Source organism: Natrix helvetica (assembly GCF_964273705.1).
Source record: "Natrix helvetica genome assembly, chromosome: 2".
NCBI lineage: Eukaryota > Metazoa > Chordata > Lepidosauria > Squamata > Natricidae > Natrix > Natrix helvetica.
This window is the reverse complement of record NC_138552.1, coordinates 113,277,254-113,303,582: the sequence shown is the minus strand read 5'-3', so window position 1 is coordinate 113,303,582 and position 26,329 is coordinate 113,277,254. Positions and strand designations below refer to the sequence as shown.

Sequence of the window (26,329 nt, the reverse complement as noted above, 5' to 3'; positions counted from 1 at the left end):
CCTACAACTGAAACAGTTTAACGAAAGGCCAATTCTCAGAAAATATGAAATATGAACACACTACTTGGTATAAATATTGAGGATGAACAAAGCTGTATCTTTGCCCTTAGTTCTACTTGGTTCTTTCCCCTTAGTTACTTTAATATAAATGTTGTAGCAGCAACTTCGAGAACATACAAGGTGTTCATGGCACCAATTGAGGACTTTCCCTTTCTTACCCTCAATAATGCAGCTAATTGGAAGGCAAAACTGATGAAGAAAGCTGGATCTTCAGCATTTGTCCATCAAAGCACTGTTTGATATAATATTTAGGACAGAAAAATCAGCTCCTACTCATGTGAAATGTGAGTTTGATATCTATGAAACAGTGTTGGCAGAAGAAGTTCTACCCAAGCAGTCTCTGCAGACAGAATTTCCCACAGAAAAAATCCAATTCCCCATGGCCATACCTGTCATATGGGGTATAACCATTCTGTTGCAGGAAATCATCTTTAATGAGCTTGGCAACTTCCAGTGTAATTTTGTCTGTTTCTGCCAAAGAAGCCTAAAGTGAAAGAGAAGAAAAAGTCTTTTAAAAGAGTGATCTGATCCAGATAACTAGCCAATCAAAATTTAAGAATTGGTTATTTATAAATACTTCATGGATATCTTCACAGAAAAACATTTTCTTAGCTTTTTACTTACTTAGACATCTCTTCCAGTTGGCATGAGAAGAAAAGCTGCTCTAATATTAACTCTGAAAATCACTTTTATCAACCATGCTACAGGCAGTCCTCAACTTACAACAGTTCATTTAGTGACCATTTGGCACTGAAAAATGTTACTTATGACCATTTTTCACACTTGACTGCTGCAGCATCCCCATGGTCATGTGATTTACATTCAGGTGTTTGGCAACTGACTCATATTTACGTTTGCAGTGTCTTTTGACAAGCAGTCAATAGGGAAGCCAGATTCATTAACTGTGTTAGTAATTTAACAACTGCAGCGATTTACTTAACAACTGTGACAAGAAAAGTTGTAAAATGGGGAAAAACTCACTTAACAAATTTCACACTTAGTAACAGAAATTCTGAGTTCAATTGTAGTAGTAAGTCAAGGACTACCTTTATTATTACTCTTGCCTCTAATAATTGTGTCTCCAGTCCTTTCTGTTCTTTACTACTTCTCTTTAATTATCATTAATGAGCAATTAATTACCGTATTTTTCACCTTATAAGACGCACTTTTTTACTCCAAAAAAGAGGGTAAAAATCTGAGTGCGTCTTGTAAGCCGAATGTAGCCACTGGGTCATCTGAAAATGGGGCAGGCAAAGAGGGGGCTGCAGAGATCGTGATGGCTGGAAAAGAGAGAGGTTTCGCTTTCAGAGCTCCCGCTCGGCTGGGCTCCCGAGAGGGCTTAGGCGGTGGTGGCAGTGGCTCCTCACATTGCTGGGGCGCTGCTTTAAGCTGCCCTCCTCCTGCAAACGAAAGGTGCCTCAAGGCTTTGGCTCCTGAGATCGGTGCGCTGCCATCCAAAATGCTGGTACCATGATCGCTGCAGCGCCCGCTTTACCTGCCGCTTCTCGGGCGGTTCCAGGCGGCAGAGATCATAGTAATAGCATTTTGGATGGCAGCGCACCGATCTCAGGAGCCAAAGCCTTTGAATCAAGTTTGATTGTGTCCCATCTAGCGTTCTCCACCCCCAACCCCAAATCTCTCCGGATCTGCTTATTGCTATTGCTGCTATTGCGCCCAGCTACTGTATCTCTTTGCTGCTATTGCGCCCAGCTACTGTATCTCTTTGCTGCATGACAGATCCGGGCAAAGAGATACAGTAGCTGGGCGCAATAGCAGCAATAGCAATAAGCAGATCCGGAGAGATTTGGGGTTGGGGGTGGAGAACGCTAGATGGGACACAATCAAACTTGATTCAAAGGCTTTGGCTCCTGAGATCGGTGCGCTGCCATCCAAAATGCTATTACTACGATCTCTGCCGCCTGGAACCGCCCGGGAAGCGGCAGGTAAAGTGGGTGCTGCAGCGATCGTGGTACCAGCATTTTGGATGGCAGCGCACCGATCTCAGGAGCCAAAGCCTTTGAATCAAGTTTGATTGTGTCCCATCTAGCGTTCTCCACCCCCAACCCCAAATCTCTCCGGATCTGCTTATTGCTATTGCTGCTATTGCGCCCAGCTACTGTATCTCTTTGCTGCATGACAGATCCGGGCGGATTGGGGGTGGGTGGGTGGAGAACGCTAGATTGGGAAGTTAAAAGTTTTAGATGAGCCACCGGCTGGAGGGCTGGGGCCATGCAAGAAGCCCGCTCAGGCAGGGAAGGAGGGAAGGAGGGGTGGAGGGAGTGAGGATAGACAAGTAAGAGGAAAAGAGGAAAGAAAGCAGGAGGGCAGAAGGGAGGTGGAAGGAAGGAAAGAAAAGCAGACACGCTGGAGGGAAAGAGGAAAGAAGGCAAGCAGGCAGGAAGGAGGCAGAAGGAAGGAGGGAAGGATGGAACTGGAAGGGAGGCAGGGAAGGAGGGAGGGAGAAAGGAAGGATAGGAGGATAGGGAAAGGGGAAAGAAGGCAGGCAGGCAGAAGGGAGGGAGGTGCAAGGAAGGAAGGAAGCATAGATAAGCAGGAGGGAAAGAAGGCAGGCAGGCAGGAGGAAAGAGGAAGGAGGGAACTGGAAGGGAGGCAGGAAGGAAGGGAAGGAGGAAGGGAGGGTGGAAGGAAGGATAGATAAGTAAGAGGGAAAGAGGAAAGAAAGCAGGAGGGCAGAAGGGAGGTGGAAGGAAGGAAAGAAAAGCAGACACGCTGGAGGGAAAGAGGAAAGAAGGCAAGCAGGCAGGAAGGAGGCAGAAGGAAGGAGGGAAGGATGGAACTGGAAGGGAGGCAGGGAAGGAGGGAGGGAGAAAGGAAGGATAGGAGGATAGGGAAAGAGGAAAGAAGGCAGGCAGGCAGAAGGCAGGGAGGTGCAAGGAAGGAAGGAAGCATAGATAAGCAGGAGGGAAAGAAGGCAGGCAGGCAGGAGGAAAGAGGAAGGAGGGAACTGGAAGGGAGGCAGGAAGGAAGGGAAGGAGGAAGGGAGGGTGTAAGGAAGGATAGACAAGTAAGAGGGAAAGAGGAAAGAAAGCATCTGAATGTACTAAACACGAGTCTTCAGCGAAAAGATGGATACATTGTGAAAACTCAGCTGTCAGTTGATCTTAATGTTATGAAATGAAAAGTATGCCATTTGCAATTAACTTGGCATAAAATAATTCATTTGCATTTAATTGTTATTGTTCAAAGAATGTTCGGAAAAATGTTCGGCCCTCCAGCATGTTCACTTCATCCAATCTGGCCCTCTTTGAAAAAAGTTTGGACACCCCTGTGTTACATGGTTGACATAAAATTGTTCTTAAACTGCTGTTAACTTTATACAGTTGATATAAAATATTTTACTATAGTATTTGGTTCAGAATCTTTTTTTTCTAGATTTTCCTCCTTTAAAATTGGGTGCGTCTTACATTCCGGAGCGTCTTATAGGGCGAAAAATACGGTATCTGCTTGTTACCCCCTCCTCCAGTTGCGTAAGAGTATGCTACTGTATTGAAATTCAGCAACGAAGTGGCCAATATTGGTGGTGTATTTTTAAATTTAACATTTAAGAAAGAATGGGATTGCTATGATATGTATTCTTAAATATCCCAAAATAGTTACTCTGATGCTGAATTCAGCCTAATTTTAGCATCGTGCCAGGATTTTAAGAGCAATGTTCTTTCACTCACCTTCCCCACCAACTGTACAATCTCTGCAAGATCCTCCTCTTCCTGCAGTATCTCTTTTGCTTTAGTCCTCAAGGGAACAAACTCAGGGAAATGCTTGTCATAGTATTCATCCAAAGCACGTGTGTATTTGCTGTAGCTAATGAGCCAATTCACAGATGGAAAATGTTTCCGTTGAGCAAGCTTCTTATCCAAGCCCCAGAACACCTGCCACAAAAGTACCAAAATGTCAATGAGCATCCTTAATGAACAGAACTGCATTTGCCTTGGAGTACTTCTTCAAGAAGGACAAGGCCACAAGAAGGACAGGGTTTCACACTTGAACCTTAAAAGCCATCTATGGACATTGTAAGTTAAACTCTCAGAGCGCAGTTTGACTAAGAATAGCCAATGAGTAGCCAAAACTGAAAAGGAAAGTGAATATTTTGTTCTGTGCAGACCATTAACTTGTGTCTAATAGCTAAGATTTTTTTTACATTAAGGACATAGCATAAAAGGTTGCATGACAAGCTCTCAAATTAAAACTCAGTTATTACAAGTTGTCTTCTGTGGTTGAGATCCAAGTAAACCAAGAATTCTTCAAATGATTCCATGTTCTTCAAGCTTGATATATCGAATAACAACTTCATTCTGAATAAACCAGACCTCTCTTTTGGCACATTCCTTACAGCTAAGGATTGGCAAGCATATCAATTTCGTTTTGTTCACTTCTTCATTTTGCCAATGTTAGCCATATCCATTCTTTCTGCATATTTTTTAAAAAAATAAAAACTATTTAGCTAGCACTTTTCTATCATTTTCACAAATGCATAGTTTTTTACACTTCCCCAGTATAAGTGTACCATATTAGGTGATGATATGCATTATGTTTTTTTTTAAAAAAAGCTATTATCAAGTATCATAATTCACATTTATATTAGAGTTCAGTTGTTTTTGCACAGGCATGAAGCTGTGTCATCAGATTGAGTGAATTATCACAACTTGTTTAGAACAGTAATTGACCCCTCTCCCCCCAAAAAGGAAATAAGCATTTGAGATAAATATTGAATTGTGTCAGATTAAGTATAAGCGATATCAAAAACTTCTGCCATTAAGTGAAGATGAAGAAAACACCTTTCCTCAGTGCTATTCTTACCATAAGATCTGGTCTGTTAAACCAAAATTTTAAAAAAATGAGTATTAGTTGTCTCAGTATAAACTGGTACAAAAGATGGCCAGAATATTACAGGACCATTGTCAGAAGAAGCATTGCTATGTTAGATGGATTAATCATCAGATGCTGGGAATAAGAAGTCCCTGGAAAGCTGAACAACAAACTAAGTACCTCAGAACCAGAATAGTAGCCTCTAATTAAGGCAAATAGAGAATTAATGCATTTGCTGCAGGCTGGCCACTCAAGCTCATGTGCCTAAATATTTATAAACTGATTAAGAGTGACAAACAACACCGCGTTTTTCATAGTAACAGACTCACCAGCTAGATTCAAGAATCTTTTATTAATGCTTACATTCTAGTCAGAGAGCAGAATTATTGCCTACCTGAACAATACCCAGAGTAGCAGAGGTAACTGGGTCAGAGAAGTCACCACCAGGAGGAGATACACTGAATAGAGATAGGAGAGAGAAAAGACAGAAAGGGGGAAATCACAATTAGTAGTAATACTTACATCAAACTGAGAAGGACCATCAGTTGTACAGTATGTTTACAATTCACTCTTTAGGCTTGGATTTCCTAATTAAATGCATTTTTTCAAGCAGAACTCTGAGCTGCCAGTTTAATGTTGAGAATGTTCCATTGCAATGGGCAGAGAAAATACTTGAACAATTTGATTTATGACTGTAGTTCCTCAATACACTATATTGCCAAAGGTATTCGCTCACCCATCCACATAATCAGACTCAGTTGTGAGCGAATACTTTTGGCAATATAGTGTATATCAGAGACATTGTATAGTATTCACAGAAATGTGAAAAACTATGTACAGTATCAAGAAAATTACAACCTTAACAAATTTGCAGACCGTTGCCTATTTTGCTGTCTTGAAACAAGACAGGTCTTATTTATTTTATTTATGTAATGCTCCCCATTATTTCTTTGAGTTTCACTTTATGAACAAGCATTTTTAATTTCAGGGAATGTTTTCTATATACGAGATGGTCAGATATCAGGCCATAGTACAAAATAATATACAACGTACAGAAAAACAACATCTTGTCATTAATTTACTCACGCTCCAACTATGCTAACACTTCCTTCTCTCTCTGGATTCCCCAGACACTTCACTCTACCAGCCCGTTCATAGAAAGAAGCTAGGCGAGCACCAAGGTAGGCTGGATAACCACTATCTGCAATCACCCAATAAAATGCAAGTTAGCTTCTCTAATGACAAGAAAATTCAAAACTTTTGAATCAGGGTTTTTTTTTTCAAAAGTTACAAAGAAGAAAATGCATACCAGCAGGCATTTCAGCCAGCCGCCCTGAAATTTCTCGAAGTGCCTCTGCCCATCGGGAAGTTGAGTCAGCCATCATACTGACATGATAGCCCATGTCACGAAAGTACTCAGATAGGGTAATCCCTATGATCAATAACAATTACAAGTCAAATATTACATAGACAGTGCTTCACCTGTAATGACTTATGAGAAATCTTTCAGAAGAATTCCAGAATCTAAGATTTGTATCACAATGTACAATTAATTGTTAGGCATAAGAAGAATATTCAATTGCTCCTTTGAGTTCTTCCTTTTCTTCATTTTAATTAAATGCTAGAAACAAAGTATGTGTTTCCCATTTTGTTGCACATACTCAAAACCAGAAAAGGGTCAAGTTTGCAGAAGACCCTGGGACCGTATATTGCAGCGTTGGTGAACCTTTTTTGGCTCGCGTGCCATAAGTGGGGGGGAGCGCAGGGGGGTAGTGTGCGGGCGTGCCGCACCCATAATGCAATGCACAACCCCCCCAGTGTGCATGTGCACACTGGGGGGGGGGTTGTGGTGCTCCCCACCATTTTTTGCATGCTTTTTTTTGCCCTCCCCAGGCTCCAGAGTCTTTATAGGAGCCTGGGGAGGGCGAAAACAGCCTCCCCTGCCCCCCCGAAAGCCCTCCGGAGGCTTGAGGGACCTTCAGGACGCTTCCCTGAAGCCTCCGGAGCAGTGAAAACGAACCTCCGAGCAAACCGGAAGTGACTTCCAGTTTGCTCGGAGGGTCATTTTGAGCGCTCTGAAGGCTTGAGGGACCTTCAGGACGCTTCCCTGAAGCCTCCGGAGCAGTCAAAACGACCCTCCGAGCAAACCAGAAGTCCGTTTCCGAACTTCCGGTTTGCCCATAGGGCGGGGTTTTTGCGCTTCGGAGGCTTCAGGGAAGCTCATGAAGCCTCCGGAGGGTCTTCGGGGGGGGGGGCAGGGGAGGCTTTTTTCGCCCTCCCCAGGCTCCTATAAAGACTCTGGAGCCTGGGGAGGGCGAAAAATGGCTTTTAAAAAGGGTGCACTCAGCTGGCCAGCGCACACATGCTGGCCTCGCGTGCCCTGACAAATGGCTCCGTGTGCCACCTATGGCACGTGTGCCATAGGTTCGCCATCACTGGTATATTGGATCTGAAGGTGACATGTGATCTGCTGGCTGCCCTCATTTTGTCTAAAATACTGTAGTGCTTGGGGATGTTTCATGATTTACGTCTTCTCACCAACCATTGCACTGTATCTTAGAATTAGCTTTCCTTAGTTTGCATTTTCCTTGATTTTCCTTTGTATTGTTTTGTACAACACAAAAACTCTTAAAGAGGTCCTCTTTAGTCATGATTTTTAGATGCCTATTCGCTTAGGTTTGGCTTTGAGTGAAAAAAAAATCCCTATAAGGGATTTATACGCAATAACAAACAATTTAAATCTGACTCAGTATCTATTATAATGGTATGCGGGAAAGTCTGTGGGAGACAGGGCAAAGAGATGCTGCCTAGGGAACAGGCAGAAAAGAGACAGCATAGTCCACAGCTATAAAATGGGCAGAGCAAGAAGTCCAGAAGTGACCTTCCTTAAGTCTTGGGCTGTAAAGGTGACAGGAGGAGAATTATACTTTCAGACTTGCAAGATTCTATTAAGGTAGTTTTTTTTAAAGTGTAAGTATAATCTTTATTGTCATTGTACTTAAATACAACGAAATTGGTTTACAATAAAGAAGAATTTTCTGCTTGCTTTTCCTGTCTGGTCTACCTGGTAAGGCTGTCAAATCTATAACTAATGATCTCAGTGTCTTTAGGGGCCGCTACAAGAGAGATAGCAAATTAGATCTCTATAAGGTTCCCTTGCTTGCCCAATCAACTTCACTTGGCAGCAAGACACTATTATTACAGTTCTGTTTTTATTCTACATTAATGGCAGTTCTTGATTGTAATCTTTAGTGACACAGGTCAAAGGTAAATTTACAGGCAAATTGTTATAAGCACCTTTTGAATTGGAGAAAGCCAACAATGGCTAAAAGACCAAGAAACAAGCATTAAGTCAATACCACCTTTGTTTCCACATTTCTTACCTGTGTAGATAGAGGCTTCTCTGGCAGCAACAGGCATATTGGAAGTGTTTGCTACTAGAGCTGTTCTCTTCATTATACTTTCTATCTTACCATCAACTTCCATAGTCAGCTACAAAGACAAAAGAAAAATGGAAACAAAAGGGTATTAGTTTTGTGAAGGAAAAATAAAAGTAGATACTGGAATGATTCACAAATTTTGACCCCCAAACAATATCATTATCCTATTACAATGCAAAAGCTACAATATTTTTGCACAGATTTTTTTTAAAAAGGGTTGATATGCCAAATTTAAGATCCTGAATCATGGAAATATAGCAGGTTCAATTATGATAATAGTGAATCTATCCTCAAAAACTGAACTCAGCCAAATAGCCCTAAAACCATTTTGATAACTGCCTAAAATTTCAATGCAGGATGTATAGAAATTCAGAGGAACTACATGAAATGAACCATAGTCTATTTAAGATTCTGTTAAAATGAGTTTGTTAGCATTTAAGGTGTAATAACACTCTTTCTTTTCTTAAATAAGAGTTATAATACAATACAATAGCAGAGTTGGAAGGGACCTTGGAGGTCTTTAGTCCAACCCCCTGCCTAGGCAGGAAACCCTATACCGTTTCAGACAAATGGCTATCCAACATCTTCTTAAAGACTTCCAGTGTTGGGGCATTCACAACTTCTGGAGGCAAGCTGTTCCACTGATTAATTGTTCTAACTCAGGAAATTTCTCCTCAGTTCTAAGTTGCTTCTCTCCTTGATTAGTTTCCACCCATTGCTTCTTGTTCTACCCTCAAGTGCCTTGGAAAATAGTTTGACTCCCTCTTCTTTGTGGCAACCCCTGAGTTATTGGAACACTGCTATCATGTCTCCCCAGTCCTTCTTTCTATTAAACTAGACATACCCAGTTCCTGCAACCGTTCTTCATATGTTTCAGTCTCCAGACCCCTAATCATCTTTGTTGCTCTTCTCTGCACTCTTTCTAGAGTCTCCACATCTTTTCCACATCGTGGTGACCAAAACTGAATGCAGTATTCCAAGTGTGGCCTTACCAAGGCATTATAAATGGTATTAACACTTCACGGGATCTTGATTCTATCCCTCTGTTGATGCAGCCTAGAACTGTGTTGGCTTTTTTGGCAGGTGCTGCACACTGCTGGCTCATATTTAAATGGTTGTCCACTAGGACTCCAAGATCCCTTTCACAGTTACTACCGTTGAGCAAGGTACCACCTATACTGTACCTGTGCATTTCGTTTTTGTTGCCTAAATGTAGAACCTTACACTTTTCACCATTGAATTTCATTTTATTAATGAATCCTTCTGTATCTTTAGCCTATCTTCTGGAATGTTGGCTATTCCTGCCAGCTTGGTGTCATCTGCAAATTTGATGAGTTCCCCATTTATTCCCTCATCCAAATCATTGATGAAGATGTTGAAGAGTACTGGGTCTAAAACAGAGCCTTGGGGTACTCCACTGCATACCTCCCTCCATGTAGATGCAGTTCCATTGAGGACTACACATTGAGTGCGGTTAGTCAGCCAGTTATGAATCCATCTGGTGGTGATGCTGTCCAACCCACATTCTTCTACTTTATCTAGTAGTAGGTTATTGTCTACCTTATCAAATGCCTTACTGAAGTCCAAGTAAACTATATCGACAGCATTCCTCTGGTCCACTAATTTTGTCACTTTGTCAAAGAATGCAATAAGATTAGTAATTATCTTTAAATTAATTTCATTTAAATTCAATTCTAAGAACAGAACTGCTGCTTCTGTTTCTGAATTTCTGTAAATTTAGATGACTACTAGATTTTAATATTTAACCCTCCTTTTATCAATAATCTCAAGTCGAGATACAAAGCAGAAAAATTAAAAAAACAAAAATACACCAAAATGATTCTGTATTTTTTACCATTTTTTTAAACCAGCCATTTTTAAAACTGTCACATTTTGAATCAAGTTGGGAACTTTTCCTGGACCTGGGGACTGCACATCTGCTTAACAGTTTTGGATTTATAAAGATTATAAAGTATACAACCATGCAACTATAGAGGATGGGAGTGAATGTGGTGGTATCCAAGAGCCATTAAAATTGGGTTGGGGGCTCCACTAAAATAAGGTGGGATTACATCTAGCTAGCCTACAGATTGCCCATTAAAATGTTTCTGTAAAGGGGAGAACGAGCCAGACGTTGCAACGACACAACGTGCGGTCTCGATAGTCCGAGACAGCCGTTGATTCTTTTACCAGCTGCACAGTCCATATGGACCTAAACCGAGACGGTAATAGAGAGACAAATCCTTGCTGGTCTCAGGGACACCGCAAAGTCCCTGATTGACCCAAGGGAAGTTCTCCAAGCAGGCAGTAAACAGACAGCCCCCAGGCTAACAAGGTTGGAGACGGCTCCAGAAAGAAGGCAGTGAAAGTGAGTCCAGCTGGTGAGATTTTTTTTTCTTTGAGAATGATTGCCCAAAGAATTTTTTAAAAAAAGATAAATTAGTCCTTTAAGCAAAAGAATAAAGGGGCAAAATTTATCTTTATTGGACTGCCTTAGAAAGGTTTTTTTTTCCTCTTCTATGTAACAGCGTTTTGTGGATTGAAGTGATTAGAATGCTTCCTGTTTCTCCTCTTAAGTGAATGAATTGATTTTTTCTCCTAATCTGTGCTACTTTTATTTTTTGGCTGATCTAAAACTTTTTTCACTTTAATAATCCTTCCTCTTACTGATTATTAAATTTTATTAAAGACACTTAGAGATTTTTGTTTTCCTTAAGCTTGATACGAATAAGGGAAAGTTGAATCTGCCATTCAAAAGCCAGAACTTGGTTTTTGTCTCTTTTTGAAATAAAGTATCATTTGCTCTATTTTCTCTGAGTTTGTTGACATTGTAACTAGAGGGTTTGCAGCTTGTCTGTAGAGACTGATACTGGCTCAAGGACACGAACTGTTTTCTTGCAGGTGTCTTTGTGGAATATTTTGGATAAGGGAAGGGAAAGAAAAGAAAAGATAGAACCCTCATTTTTCTTTTGAAAAAATTAAAAGGATCTTATGTTTAAGCAAACTTAAAACAAAAATTTTTTTATACATAAAAGAGATATTGAAGGCGAGGGTGGCAGTAGATTTTAAACTTTTTTTTTCTTCTGGGAAATATGCATTCATATACAGATGAAGAAACCCTAAGCTACCAGGATTTTTTGGATGAAATTCTAAAGATATTGGAAGGATTTGAGAGGTTTGATAAGAAGTTAGATAGATTATTGTCTGGCTCAATAAAAGATGAAGGGACTGGAGCCACAAAAATTAAAGAAGAGAGTGAAGATATAGAAGATAAAGACAAGATAACAGATGAACCTAATAATGGAGCACCTATGAGTGAAAGTGGAAAGGAGGGAACATGGAAAAGTGAATCTGATTATTATTATATACTTGATGATCTGGAGCTCTACCCCTCCTGTCAAGATATGGATTTGACGATGGAATTAAGAAGAGAAACAGCTTTAGAAAGACATCGGATAATTAAAGACATGTTAATTTTAATACCAGTTCAAGGGCAACAAGACTATATGAGAGATCTTTCAAGCAAAAAAGTGCGGAGAGAAGTTTTTAAAAACTTTATAAAGAAGTTTATAAGAGAATTGACACAACAACTGGCTAAATAGATAAGACAGTTTTGATCCTGGAAAGACACAGGCTGATAACTCAAAACTTAGTTAACCTTTGGTGATTAATAAGTAGGATTTCTTAGACACTTTTAGAATGTTTTCTTTAAAAAGTTTATTTGTTAATTAATAACTCATTATGATAATAATAATGAAGTAATAATCTCAATTAGTAAAAATAATTTGGATATAAACTGTAAATTGCGACCTGGGGAAAAGATGTATCAATTTCACTAATATATTTTTGTTTAGATTTTATTATAAAGATTAATTTTTCTTGGGCACTTATAAACTTTACTAATAAACTTTTGTTTAGACTTTATTATAAAGATGTAATTTTTCTTGGGTCGGTGGGGAGAAGATGTGATATAAATGACCAAAAAAAATTCTGTTTTTTTTTCTTTAGATAACTATAATAACAATAAGAAAATGTTAATGGATAATGTTTAATGATTTTTATATGTCTTGGCATTGGTAAAAGCAATTAGATATAAGCCTTAGATAGTGAGTTGGGGGAAAAAAGGGAATATGCTATAAAAGGGTAATTATTGGAGGTTTATAGGAATAGCTAATGAATGCCAGTAGGTGGTTGTGTCTTCAAGTGCAAATGATTCTAGAAAAAAGCATATCTAAATAATTATAGCTAAATGAGAATGATGGTACATTGATGGTAAAATACATAAAGATCTTCGATTTTAAAATGTAAATTAAAAATATGAAGGATGTATAGTAACGCATAAAATTCATTTGTAACCAATCGACATGCTTTCTACAAGATGTAATGAATGTTTTTTTTGTATTTTTGTTTAATTAAAACAATAAAAAAAATTCTTAAAAAAATGTTTCTGTGAAAACAGGTTCTTAAGGCAACTCTGCTCATATTAAGTGGGTAGCAATAGCTCCATAAAAACAGTAATGAAATACAGTTAAAATTTTTACATTCTAAATCTGCTAAAATGGGATAGGGTAGAATAAGATAAGAATAGTATGGAGTGGAGTGGAGTGGAATGGAATAGAATAGAATAGCTTTATTTGGTCAAGTCTGATTAGATACATCCAGGAATTTGTCTATTTAAAAGATTTTAAATAGAATATTTTGGGTTAATTTTTTTATTTAATTTTTCACCAAGTCTTATTATTTAATCAACCAACTTCAAGTACCAGAAACAAACATGTTTGTACAGCTCATAAAACAAATATGGATATTTCAATTATCTTTTTAAGGGAACTAAAACCCCAATATATTTTTGGGAAGCTTTCAAAAATGTTTTTGATTTTTTCCCCCAGGAAATCCACACAATTAAATTGCAACATGGAGCCAAAACCTCCCTCCTGAACTCTAATTTGCACAGTATTACCAACTCCCAGTACCAACCTCTGGAAAATCTCTGAGCACTTCTGACATTTCATTTCCCCGTTCACCACAGCCTACATAGACAATAACATCACTATTGGAATACTTGGAAAGGGATTGGGAAATAACAGTCTTTCCACAACCAAACGCCCCAGGAATAGCAGTAGTACCTCCTTGAACACACCTAGATTTTAAAAACAAAGTTCATATTAAATCAGAAGAAAACATCATGGATGAAAACATCATGGATGTGCTGTGTAACAGAGAGCTTTGTAAAACAATCAGCAACTCTATAATCTCATTCCAGCCCATTTCTTTCCCATGTTTTGGAAGACATTCTAGTTCTTCCCATTCCAGAGAAAACTGCTGTAGTGACTCAACTGAGTCCACTCCATCCCAAAAATCTTCTCTCTCCAGGATAGAAGATAAATAACCTGGGCCTATAAAAAGTGAGCAAATTCTATCTTTGTCAATGTAAGGAGCTTAACACACTCCTAAATTCCTTTTATTTGGGTTCAGAAGAAAGTTGGAAGGGAACCCTTACTTCTGGATAGGGGAGTTCCCGAAAATTGAAATTTATTACAGCCCTGAGGGCAGATGCAAATAAGATATTGAATAAAAGAAGTATTACATCTTTCTATATGCATGTATATGTGTTTAAGAAGTTCTTATCTTTCCCAAGTTGGTAAAATGAGGACTCGGATTTTGTTGGGGGCAATATGCTACATTTGTAAACAATTCAGAGAGTGCTGTAAAGCACTATGAAGCAATATAAAAGTCTAAGTACTATTGCTATTTGTAAATCTATAAAAGATTTCACATATCAGCTGAATACTTAGTGACAGAGTGCTTAGAGAAAAAAACCCAGAAAATTCTTTGCTCTATATTGGTCTGGGGTAAAAAGAAAGAAATACACTCCATTTAAAACATAAAGTCACCCTTTTCTCTGAAAGTCAATGTTTTCTCTGAAACTAAAATTTACCAAGATGCCAATTCTACAGTGGGAATTTGTTTCATATTTCAATGCTGAAAGAATATGCCTGTTTATTTTTGGCTTGCTCATTGTTTTTCCTGCCTCATCAGTTTGTGCTTCCTTTTTTCACTGCAACTACAGTGTGAGGCAGCCTGGAAATGAGAAATGGCTCTGAGAAATAGCTTACTCAGTGAGCTTTCAGTCTGAGAAGAAATCACATTGTGTTATAAAATAAGTGTGATTTATGAAAAAGAAGAAGCACTAATGATCACTTTCAACAAAAAAAGCAGCCAGAAACAAGGGGCACTTACGGAAACAGTGCATCAAGGACTCTCTGACCAGTTAAAAGAGGGTGATTTGCAGGTAACTTTTCTGTGACAGGACGGACCTGACGTACAGGCCAGACCTGGACCATTGAAAATTTCTCCTTCACATCCTCAAACTCCAGCTCCAATACAATATCCTAAATGAAAGCAGCAAAATAAAGATCAATGCAAATGACAGTGACTGAAACAAACAAACCTTGTAAATACAAGACTAAAGCTAACTTCACTAGTCAAATGAGAACTATGTTAGTAAAATGGGTAGTCAAGAATTTATGTTGAGCAGAGGTAGGAGGGCACAGAAACAAAGATGTACCATATTTTTCGGATTATAAGTCGCACCTTTTTCCCTCAAAAAAAAAAAAGAGGCTGAAAATCTGGGTGCGTCTTATACACTGCATACAGCATTTTTTGCCTCCCAAAACCCTGCCCCTTCACCAAAATGGCCGTGCATAGGTTTTAGGAGGCTTTCAGAGTACTCTGGGGGGTGGGAAGGGCAGAAATGAGCAAAAAATGGGCCATTCTTTGCTCGTTTCCCCCCCCCCTGCCCCCAGGAGCACTTTATAAGCCTCCTAAAGGCTACCCATGCCCTTTCATTTGACAAAAACCGGGCCTGTTTTTGTGAAAAATGGGCTGTTTTTTGCTCATCCCCCCCCCCCCCCCCCCGGACTCTACAAGCCTCCTAAAGGCTATTCATGCCCCTTTTTGGGAAAAAAAAACCCGGGCTGTTTTTGGGAGGTTTGCAGAGTGCAAAAACTTTTTTTTTAATTTGCCTCTTCAAAACCTTGGTGCGTCTTATACTTGGGTGCATCTTATACACCGAAAAATATGGTATATTTTCATAAAGCTATGTTCACCATAGCAATTCAGGGCACCATGAAGGCTATCTATAAAGTACAAATAATTTAAAGCTATTGGCTCATTAATACTGTAGGATTCCTCACAGTCATGTTGTTTCTCCTCAGAATTGGGGTTTATAGATAGAAACAGATACAGATACACACACACAAACACACACATGACTGTCAGGGAAATTAGAGAGGAAGGTTGTTATCTATACATTTCTCTAATTCTTTCTATCTCAAACTTGTAGCAACCCTACAATTTAAGCAAGGATTTATAATGAGAAAATGCAAATAATGGGAGGTGTTTTCCTCCAATTTGGCACCAGTCTAAAGCAACAAAACCCACATATTATTTAGAACAGGCAACAGACTAGCAAACTTAATTAAAAGAAAAACTTACAGATGCATCATAATTTCCAGGTGGAGCGATGTACGTTATTGTACCTCTGTTTCTTGGAGGCAACATGATTTTGTGTTTGATAAGGGAATTCTCATTCACTAGGCCATAGATATCGCCACCTGTAATGTGGCTACCAACCTGCAATTAAAAGAAATACTTAAATTACAAATACATGCTCTATGTATATGAATGTCTACTATAAAGATGAGTGACACATTGAAAGTCAAACACCACATTCCTTTGGAAAAAGTGATTGAGAACCTTATATTGACAGAATCAGCAAATGCTGTTTCTCTTTCTCTAATAACACAATGTAGAGCAGGGGTGTCAAACTCAAGGCCTGCGAGCTGGATCCAGCCCATGGGATACTTAGATCTGGCCCATGGGGCTGCCCTGGAAACAGCAAACGACTAACCCGCAGTGCCTCTGCCAGTGAAAATGGAGTTTCTCCTTTTGTTTTGTTTGTTTTGCTAACCCTCTACAGAGAAAATGGAGCTCAGGTGGACTGCTGATGGTCCCAATTTTTGGCCGTGATGGCCTCCTGCAGCTCTCTGCCATCAAAAATAGAGCTCAGGAGTACCCCCAACATGAGTGATGTTGAACTGGCCATGCCCACCCCAGCCATGTCTATCTCCCACCCCCCAAGGTCAAACATAACCCAGATGTGGCCCTCAATGAAATCTTGTTTGACACCCCTGACATAGAGCATTCCCTTAATACAGATGATGAATATCTTAAAAATGTATCATCACAAGTGTGGAGATATAATATAAAGAATATATAGTACATATATAAACAGTGAAAACATACACACAATACTGAACATATGCTAATGTAGCTCTATAATCCATTAAGACAAATCCTTGTTTTGGTGATACATAGCTTTGACTTACACTAATGGTAAAGTTACCTTATATATCAAGAAATATCTTAGTATTTCAATATAAGTTCAATAAACAAAACAATAATCTCCTGTTCCAGTAATAAATGATTATAACACAATCAGACTTCTTCATAATAAACAAAAAGCATTTGAGATCAAAGTAAAGCATAAATAAAATTAAAGTCATTAATGCTCTAAAACAAAGAAGGGGGCAATAAAACTCCCAAACAACTGGGAGCTGCACAGGAGAAGACCCTGTCCTATAGTATATCAGAGGATAGGTTTTTGGCAGAAGGGCTACTCTTCTAGATCTTAGGATGCCTGAGAGATATTTGTGGGTCAGCTGAAACCTCAGATAGTTACATCAAAAATCTTTTAGGGCTCTGAAGGTTCAGCCTCCCTCAGAACAGCATGAGGCTTTCAGGAACATGTCCCACACTACAGTTCTGATAAATTTCTGACACTGGGTGAAAACTGCAATCACAAGTAAACTGGGAGAAACACAGTGCACTATTATCATCGTGCTTCTTGTTTGTTTATTCTTGACTTACAATTTCTACCATATGATGTTCTTGGTATCCCTGAACACACAACCTGACATATTCTCCATTAGATGCTGGCTACCCCAAGACCTTGAACAAATTTCCTGAAGCAGGTGCAGTTTAAAGAGAAGTCCCTTAGATTGTTCATTACCAAAATGGTTTATAATTTTGAGAGACAACAGTATGTCCCTTCTGATATGTCTGTTTATGTGCAATTGAGTCATAAGGAGGGGGATTTTTTTTTAAAGGGACATATTTGTTAGTTCAAGACTTCTATGAAGTGATGGAGGACAGGGAGGAATGGCCATGGCATGGGAAAGAGCATTAAAGTTATAGGGCCATGATGGCAAACCTATAGCACGTGTGCCAGAGGTGGCATGCAGAGCACTCTCTGTGGGCACGTGCGCCATCGGCCAGCTGCTCTTCCGGGTTCCGTTGCATGCATGTGTGCCAGCCTTCGCATGCACGTCGCATGAAGACCAGCTGGCTGGCGCGTATGCACATGGCGGAACCTGGAAGAGAGCAGCTAGCTAGCACACAAGTGCGCTGGACCAGCTGTCCAGTGCAGACACGCGCACTGGAACCCAGAAGAGCAGTTGGCAACAGTGCACATGTGCACTAGCTAGCTGCTCTCTTCCAGGTTCCAGTGCTTCAGCGTGCGCACATGCGTGCACACCAATTTTGGCACTCGGTGCCGAAAAGGTTAGCCGTCACTGTTATAGGCTGTTGTAAATAAGAGCTTGCAGGGAAAGAAGATCAGGATGTTCTTTGGCCTTCCTTCATTTCAGGTTGTACTCTATGCAATTACATTATGACAAAGAAGGTAGTTCTTCTGACATAAAGGTTATACTTTTAATGAAATTAATTCATAGTGAAATGTTTAGCTTCTAAAATTAATTCTGGATGAAAGCACCAATCAGGCTTGTTGATAAAAGAGAGAAAATTTGTCTCTTCCAGTTCTATCTGTCATTGGTGTAGCAGAAGGCAGGAAGATGATGACAATGATTTATACAAATTCCATCTTGTTGACTAGGAGTTCCATCCAAGGGTCTGGCATTGTATGTTACTGTAATGTCTGGATGGTGACGACAATGTAGGGATGGTGTGTATCACAAATATGTCTACTGAGATTGCTCAGTCATGAGCAACTCAGAATTGCATGGCCATTCTGGTGACCATAGATCTGCCTAAATATAGTTTTCATCCATTCAAATAGAAAGAACGTTGGTCCTTACCTGAACGTTTTTTTTCGGTAGACGAGAGGGAGGGGCGACTCCTGGGACGTACCCAAGCTCAATCCCTGGGAAGGAAACTAAGACTCAGGGGAAAGGACTGTCGCTACCCATTGTAGGACCCTACGCCCGAAGGACGTCTCAGCCGATGCAAAGGCATCCAGCCGGTAGTGGCGGATAAACAGAGTTGGGGAGGCCCAAGTGGCCACCCGGCAAATGTCTTTGAATGGAGCTCTCGTGGCCCACGCTGCTGTAGTAGCGGCACTCCGTGTGGAGTGGGCCGTAATCCCTGAGGGGGGAGGCCAGCTCGAGGAATGGCCATAGAGATGGCCTGTCGTAACCACCTGCCAATGGTGGCCGAGGAAACCCTGGCACCCAAGGAGCCCGGATGGAATGAAATGAAGAGAGTCTCAGATCTACGGAAGGAAGACGTGCGTTGGATATAAATGAGCAAGGCGCGACACACGCCCAGCCTGTGCCAAAGTCGCTCCCTCTCACGGGAGGGAGTCGGGCAAAAATTGGGTAGGATGACCTCCTGCGCTAGATGGAAGTGCGAATTGACTTTAGGGAGAAAAGTAGGATCCAATCACAGAACTACTCTAGCCTGGTGGAACTGGCAGAGGTCGTCCCTAGATGACAGGGCCCCTAACTCGGAGATACATCTGGCCGAGGTCACGGCGACCAGGAACGCCACCTTGAGAGATAGAAACCTAAGGTGAACTGTGCGCAAGGGCTCAAAGGGAGCCCCCGTCAGGACCCTAAGTACAAGAGGCATGTCCCAGATTGGGAACCTATGAACAGGGGGAGGCCGTAAATTAGGAACCTCTTGACAAAGGGGTGTTGAGGCAAAGATGAGTGACCTTCCCCCGGCAGGATTGAGGCCAGGTCCGCTACCTGCCGCCGTAGAGTGTTATGGGAGATCACCCCCATCCAGGCCTTTTTGTAGGAAATCCAGAATTTGGGCGACTGAGGCCTCCGTTGGACAAATGCTGAATGGGCCACACCACTCCGTTGGACAAATGCTGAATGGGCCGCACCACTTAACAAACACAGCCCACGTGGAGTTGTATATCCGAGTGGTGGAGGGGCGTCTTGACACCTCGATAGTTGCTATAACTCGGGAGGAAAAGTTGGTACTTTTCAGGAGGCCCTGCTCAAGCGCCAAGCCGTCAAGTGGAGCCACTGGGGCTCCGGATGGATTAAGACCCCCTGGCGTAGGGAAAGCTCCTCCCAGCGAATCCTCCATGGGGGAAAGCTGGAGAGCTGGACGAGGTCCACAAACCAAGGCCGTCTGGGCCAGTAAGGGGCGATCAGAATAATGTCTGCCCTCTCTACCACTACCTTCCTCAGGGTCCCCGGGATCAGAGGGAGAGGGGGGAAGACATACAACAGGCCCAGAGGCCATCTGCTCCGGAGAGCGTCCATCCCTTCTGTGGCCCGGGCTGGAAAATGGGTGAAGAATCTCGGAAGCTGGGCATTCGACAGGGTCGCTAACAAGTCCACCAACGGATCGTCGAATCTCTGGCAAATCCTCTGGAAAAGGTCTGGTAGAAGCTCCCACTCCCCATGGTCGACAGTCACACGGCTCAACCAATCAGCCTGGTGGTTGGCCGTGCCCAAAATGTGCTCTGACACCACTGACGCAAGATGTCTCTCCGCCCAGGAGCCTAATTTCAGTGCCTCCAGCCAAAGGGCTCTGGAGTGAGTCCCACCTTGGCGGTTTATGTGGGCCTTTGTGGCCACATTATCTGTCAGCAGAAAAATGTGACAGCCCTCTATTGTGTCTCTGAACTGGTGGAGAGCCAGTCTGGCGGCCTTCAGCTCCAGCCAGTTTATATTGTGGTGAGGGTCTGACCGGGTCGAATGGCCCTGCGCCATCTCGGAGTCCATGAGCGCTCCCCAACCGAACAGGCTTGCATCTGTAGTAATAGTCACTCGATCTGGCTCCCAGAACTCTGATCCGCATTGAAGGGCCGGGGACAGCCACCACCACAGAGATAGCCGCACATCCACTGACAGATGGATGAGGCACGGGGAGTTGCTCAGGCGTTTTCGCTGGAACGGGATGAGGGCCCACTGCAGAGTCCGTGAATGAAGCCGTGCCTAGGGGACAATCCCTATGCACGACACCATCTTGCCCAAAAGGCAGGATAAGGTCAGGATGGAAACTGACCACCTTGCACGAACCTGTCTTGCCAGGGCCTGGAGGTTGACCAGCCGGTCTGAGGATAGATGAACCATGCCCTCTATGGAATCTATCACCGCCTCCAGATGTAAGATCTTTGTTGTGGGTGAGAGGTGGCTTTTGGGAAAGTTGACAGAAAACCCCAGGGTCTGCAGTGTTCGGATGGTTAGCTTTAGGTCTAGAAAAGCCTGAGCGTAAGAGGGGGCTTGCACGAGCATATCGTTGAGGTAACATTGTAGTCTCACCAGAACCAAGCGCAGGTGAGCTGCCAATGCCACCAGGACCTTCGCAAACGTGCGTGAGGCCAAGGACAACCCGAAGGGGAGGGCCCTGTATTGGAATGTGGAGCCTGTTGTGGGAGAACGAACGAACCTGCATTGAGCGGGAAGGATAGGGATGTGGAGATAGGCTTCTGTCAGGTCCACTGATGCTAGGAAGTCCCCCTGCCTGATGCCCTGCAGAATGGATCTGAGGGAGGACATCTTGAAGCGCCTGTACACCAGAAAATGGTTGAGACGCTTGAGGTCCAGTATCACTCTCCAGCCCCCCGAGCTCTTTGGAACAAGAAAAAGGTTGGGATAGTAACCCTGTCCATTTTCCCCTACTGGGACCGGTTCCACTGCCCAGATGTCCAGCAGATGTTGGATGGCTAGGGAAATCTGACGACGACATTCCGGATACTGGGGTGGCGGAAAGGTTTTGAAGAAGGTCGGGGGCATGGAAAGGAATTCCAAGCGGAGTCTGTTCCGGATAGTGGACCGAACCCAGGCATCTGAAGTCACGCAATCCCACAGATCGGCAAACAGTTCCAGGCGGCCTCCTATGGGAATGCTCAGATTGGGCTGTCTGGAATGACCTGGAACCTGCCTCTGTCCTGGTAGTAGGGTCTCTGGAAAAACCTATCTGATCTATAAGGGGCATATCTCTGTTATTGATTCTCTGGTTCAGGGGCCCTGAAGGACTGCCTGCAGTACGAGGACGGACAATTGTCCGTCTTCTTGGTGTTGGTTGGCAAGACCTTTTTTTTGTCCCTATTCTCTATGAGAAGGGGATCCAAACATTCACCAAAAAGATTGGGTTCAGAGTAGGGCGCAGCCGCTAAGCCCCACTTGGACTTATTGTCCATCTGTCAATTGCGCAACCATAACAACCGCCTAGAAGTCACCGAGGTGGCCAGGGCTCAGGATGAGTACTTTACAGTGTCTAGGGTGGCATCTGCAGAGAACTGCATGGCAGCAATGATCTTTGTAATATCCTGATGAAGTCTCTCATCCTGGATCAGAATGCGATCCTGCAACTGACGAAGCCACATGACAGCTGATCAGTTGAAATAGGAGGCAGCTGCAGCGGACTTTATTGCCCATGCAGAGGCGTTGAAATTTTTACAAAGTGTAAGTTCTGCCCGCTTGTCCTCCGGTTTCAACTTATCAGCCACATCCCCTGTCACTACTGAGGAAGCATTAGCGAGGGAGGCTATAGGAGGGTCGACGTTAGGCAACTGGGAGAAGGCCTTCTCCATATTGTAGAAGCGGCGGTCGTTGCTCCCGGGATTGGGAAAGGTAGAGGGGCGAGCCCACTGATTCTTTACCACATCTAGAAAAAGGGGAGGAGCAGGAACCTCCTCCTTATTGGCCGCTTTATTAGGGAACATGACTAAGTTAGGGTCTCTGGGAGGGTAATGGCAGGATCCCCTGTACCGACCTTAGTGGTCTTCTTTGCCTTGTGCAATAAAAGATTAAACATGGGGGGATCAAAGAGATTGGGGAAGGCCGGAAGATCCAGGAGAACAGTGTCCTCATTCTCTGAGAACCCCATGTTCTGGTGCGGATCCTCCCCTAGCACTGGACCCTCACTAACTACTGAGGGAGAAGGCCTCACAGACTGGAGTCTAAGATCAGCTTCTGGCCTGAGGAGGCCCCTGGGGCCTAGGCTCCCTATAGGATTGCCGATCCCTCAAGGAAACTGCAGAGGCAACCCCTTTTGAAATTGCAGAGGAAATAAGCCTCTTAATGCTCTCAGGGAGCAATTCCAGATCCTCAAACTCATCCTCAGAGTGTCCCAGATCGGGGCCCTGTGGAGCTAGGGTGCAGGGAGGAAGAAATCCCCTAGATGAACCCTCCAATTGATCCTCAACCACCTCCCTCGAGCCATGGGGTGAGACAGGAGGAGAGGGGAAAATATCCAGGCTTGATTGCCTGCGTGCCCCAACAGGAGAGATAGAAGGGGAAGGAGGACTGAATCCCCTGGGGGGAGAAGCTGAATGAGCAGATACCAGCTTTAATGTAGACCTAGATCTGGACGGAAAAGAGGGCTTGTTGGCTTGTTGTTCTGCCCTAGCAACTACTTTTTCCAGAGCCTTCTGGCACCTGGTCTCATCCCTCTGGGTAGTTCTGCAGGGTCATTGTAGGTTTGACCGCTGCTGCCCTGGTTCTAGGCCCTTCCCTCTCCTCAGGCACGTTCTGGGCGCCCCCATGGGCCCATCGAAGTGGTCTGCCTGCTCTCCGCCATTGAAGCCACTCACGTGTCCTGAGGGTACTGCTGCCCAAAGTCACAGCTGGTGCAAGGACCTTGCGGGAGGAAGGATTGGGCTGCTGAGGCTAAACTTGCCGGCTGGATACTGGCCACGATGCAAGTAGTAATTTTTGGGGCTTACAAATGGCCTCTTCCACATGCGTGACTCCAAAATGGCCGCCCCCACATGCGCGCAGCCAAATTGGTTGACGGAGGACTCCGCGTGCTGCAAATGGCTTTTTTTCTTTAGCCGCAGCTTGAAAAGGCTTGCCGCAGCTCGCTGCGACCTGGCGCGGCTTTGCAAAGCTGAAATTAATAGCCCGCAGCCTGATCGTAGCCTCTAGCCAGCAGCCCTTCCCACGGAGCTGCGAAAGGAGAGCCTGAACCCCCCCCCATAGTTCCATGGATCGGTCAGAGCTCCTGAAGACCACAAGAGGAGAGCGGAGCCAATTTTGTTCTCTTCCCCCCCCCCCCCCCCGGCTTGCTGCGAGACGGAGGACCCTGTCCCTGCAAGTGGCAGCTCAGACAATTTGGAATTTAGAATAGCCAATATATATCTAATTAATATAAATTTTTACTCACTCTGGGAACTCATACAGTGCTTGGACCAAAGACTGAGGAACTGGGAACCATAGGGAAAGAAGGAGGTTAAAAGAGATTTCCCTCAGTCTTCTGGACCAATTAGGCTGTGAGAATATCCCAGGAGTTGCCCCTCCCTCAAGTCTACCAGAAAACATGCCACATGCTAAATGCGATAGTCTGAAGATGAGGGGAGTTCTTTTCGATTGGATTGACATGGAAACTCAGTCTCAGTTACAAACTTGCAAAGGGTGAAAGATCAGTTAAAATGAACAGATAGATCCAAATGTTTCCTGAATGAGTTTGGGGAATTTCCCATCTCATCTGAAGCTAATTTGTTGAAGTCGTATAGGAATGTGCAAAATATTTGAATCCAAACCATGTAGATTTGAACCATCCGGTTTGAAATTCAGAACAGTCACTGATGATTTTGAAAGTATTTCAAACTCAAGATGCAATGTTTAACTTAACGTAATCAAGAAATATAACAGCTGATGGATGCTAGTATCTTGTTTTCCATTTTGGTGGAAAATCCTTGTTCAAATATGTGCCAAACATCTACTGAAATATTTCAAAGAACCCAACATAACTTACCCGCAGGTTTTTTATAGGAGTGAAATCCCATTTGATATCTCTACTCAAAGCTGTGACATTTACTCCTCTGGGAATGTATATACTTTGAGTCCGATTACTAATGTCTGTCAAAGGTCTTTGGATACCATCAAAAATGGCTCCCATGATACCTGGGCCAAGTTCCACAGAGAGAGGTTTGCCAGTGCGAAGCACAGGATCTCCAACTGAAACACCAGCTAAAAAATTTGTTGAGGAAATTACTCTGGAAAACAGTGCCAAATACAACCTGCGTTGGTGTAAATTTTAGTCTGATGATGAGTCAAAGATTCATTATTAACAATCTAAACCAAACATTTCATACATAATTCATGTTTGCACTTATACTTTTCTAAATTCTCCAGCTAAAGAATTTTAATTTTTGTTAATTGATATTATACATAAGAATATTATTAAATGCTTGTCGCTTAACTGTAATTGCTAAACCACACCATATTTTATCTTTCCATTACTTTATACACTCTAAACTCATAGTTTAAGCTAAAAATATATAAGTTGCATATCAGCTAAAAGGATACAGGTTTCCTCATACACCTGGATAGTAGCCATGTCACCCTCCAACCGGATAATCTCTCCTACAAGCTCACTATTGCCAACTCGTACCAGTTCATACATAGCAGCTCCTGCCATGTTGCAAGCAATGACCACTAAGAAAAACAAAGAAAAGGATTATATAGGTTGAATTATGATTCTAGCTGATAGTAGCTTTGTATTTTCTTAACTATAAATTTTATCATTTGGCCTGAAAGAACTAAGCATTATTTTTAATAAATGTGAGGATAGGATTCACATCTAGTGTTTTCTGAACATGAGCTCAACTAATATTATTAGACATGCAAAAATAATAATGTCAGAAAAAAGATGAAGTCACATTGAAGTACAGAAACTCTAGTGTTCTTCCTTTGGAACAGTAATGGACAAGAAATTTCACCTCTCTGCTCAGCGGCTAGCTCAATTATTTAATTAAGTTCAATTAAGCTCACTAAGAGCCCTATTGAACTCTTTACAGTAATGCAACTTTCCACAAGATAGATCTAAATGGGCTACTAAGGGAACCACATCTATCTTCTGAACTGATAAAGTCATTTATTTGTCATTTATCATAGAAATTGGATAGAATCCTTCAGTGAAGAGAAGAACTTCTGAAACGTGTCAGACTGGATCCTGACTGGCTTGCTTTTGTAGCCAAGGACTTGAATGATGCATGTTTGAGAGAGAGTATACTAAAAAACTTTCATGAAAATACATCAGTATGAGCTTTAGTAACATGCATCATTGTACCTAAAAATTCTGGAGAGAACTACCAAGAATATTTCCATATTCTTTTTCTTCAATAGTATAATATAAACAAGTGATCGACAAAGATAAGGTACACCAGCCATACAACAAAATCACAACTACCTGAGATAATTAAAAGCAGGTGAAAGAAAAGGAGGAAAAGAACTAGTAACAGTAAGAAAAAAAATAATGTTTTTTTAATCTGAGAAATGTATGGCTAGAGTAAACTACACTAAACAATAAAATAAATATATATCTCAGTTTACGTGACAGTTCTTTGATGTTGCTTTCTGAAACATCCTATGTTTCAAATTTTATATTTTATTTAGTACATCACCACTATCTTCTCACTTCCAATTATTGTAATATTGATGAAAATAATTTGCTAAGCTGTTATCCTATACATATTAATATGAACATGAGTAAACATGCGTAGAACGGTATTAGTCTCTTTAGAACAATATACTCTATCTGTAACATTGGTTTGCTGCCATTTGTGAATCTGCTTTACCAGATCATTATGCCAGAAGGTTTCAAAACTGAACTCCCTATATAATTTGTATATTTTCACATAGAACAATGTAAGTTCTCAGTTCTGTTCCAATAACAGTTCAAAAGGAATTACGTCATCATAACAGGATGGGAAGAAAGGTTGTGCTGTACTG

The 26,329-nt window shown here is 42.1% G+C and overlaps 1 protein-coding gene across 2 annotated transcripts in view; it reads right to left on the bottom strand.

Annotated features, from left to right (window-relative positions):
- Positions 1–26,329, bottom strand: part of ATP6V1A (ATPase H+ transporting V1 subunit A) — a 43,328-nt gene that overhangs the window by 4,230 nt on the left and 12,769 nt on the right. For both annotated transcript variants that reach the window (XM_081940518.1, XM_081940517.1), the window contains 11 exons: positions 24,905–25,033; positions 24,351–24,565; positions 15,825–15,962; positions 14,568–14,719; positions 13,305–13,467; positions 8,271–8,379; positions 6,197–6,319; positions 5,974–6,088; positions 5,282–5,345; positions 3,747–3,950; positions 450–544 (listed from right to left, as the gene is read on the bottom strand). In XM_081940518.1, the coding sequence (XP_081796644.1) occupies positions 450–544; positions 3,747–3,950; positions 5,282–5,345; positions 5,974–6,088; positions 6,197–6,319; positions 8,271–8,379; positions 13,305–13,467; positions 14,568–14,719; positions 15,825–15,962; positions 24,351–24,565; positions 24,905–25,033 (1,507 nt within the window). The remainder of the gene's footprint in view (positions 1–449; positions 545–3,746; positions 3,951–5,281; positions 5,346–5,973; positions 6,089–6,196; positions 6,320–8,270; positions 8,380–13,304; positions 13,468–14,567; positions 14,720–15,824; positions 15,963–24,350; positions 24,566–24,904; positions 25,034–26,329) is intronic.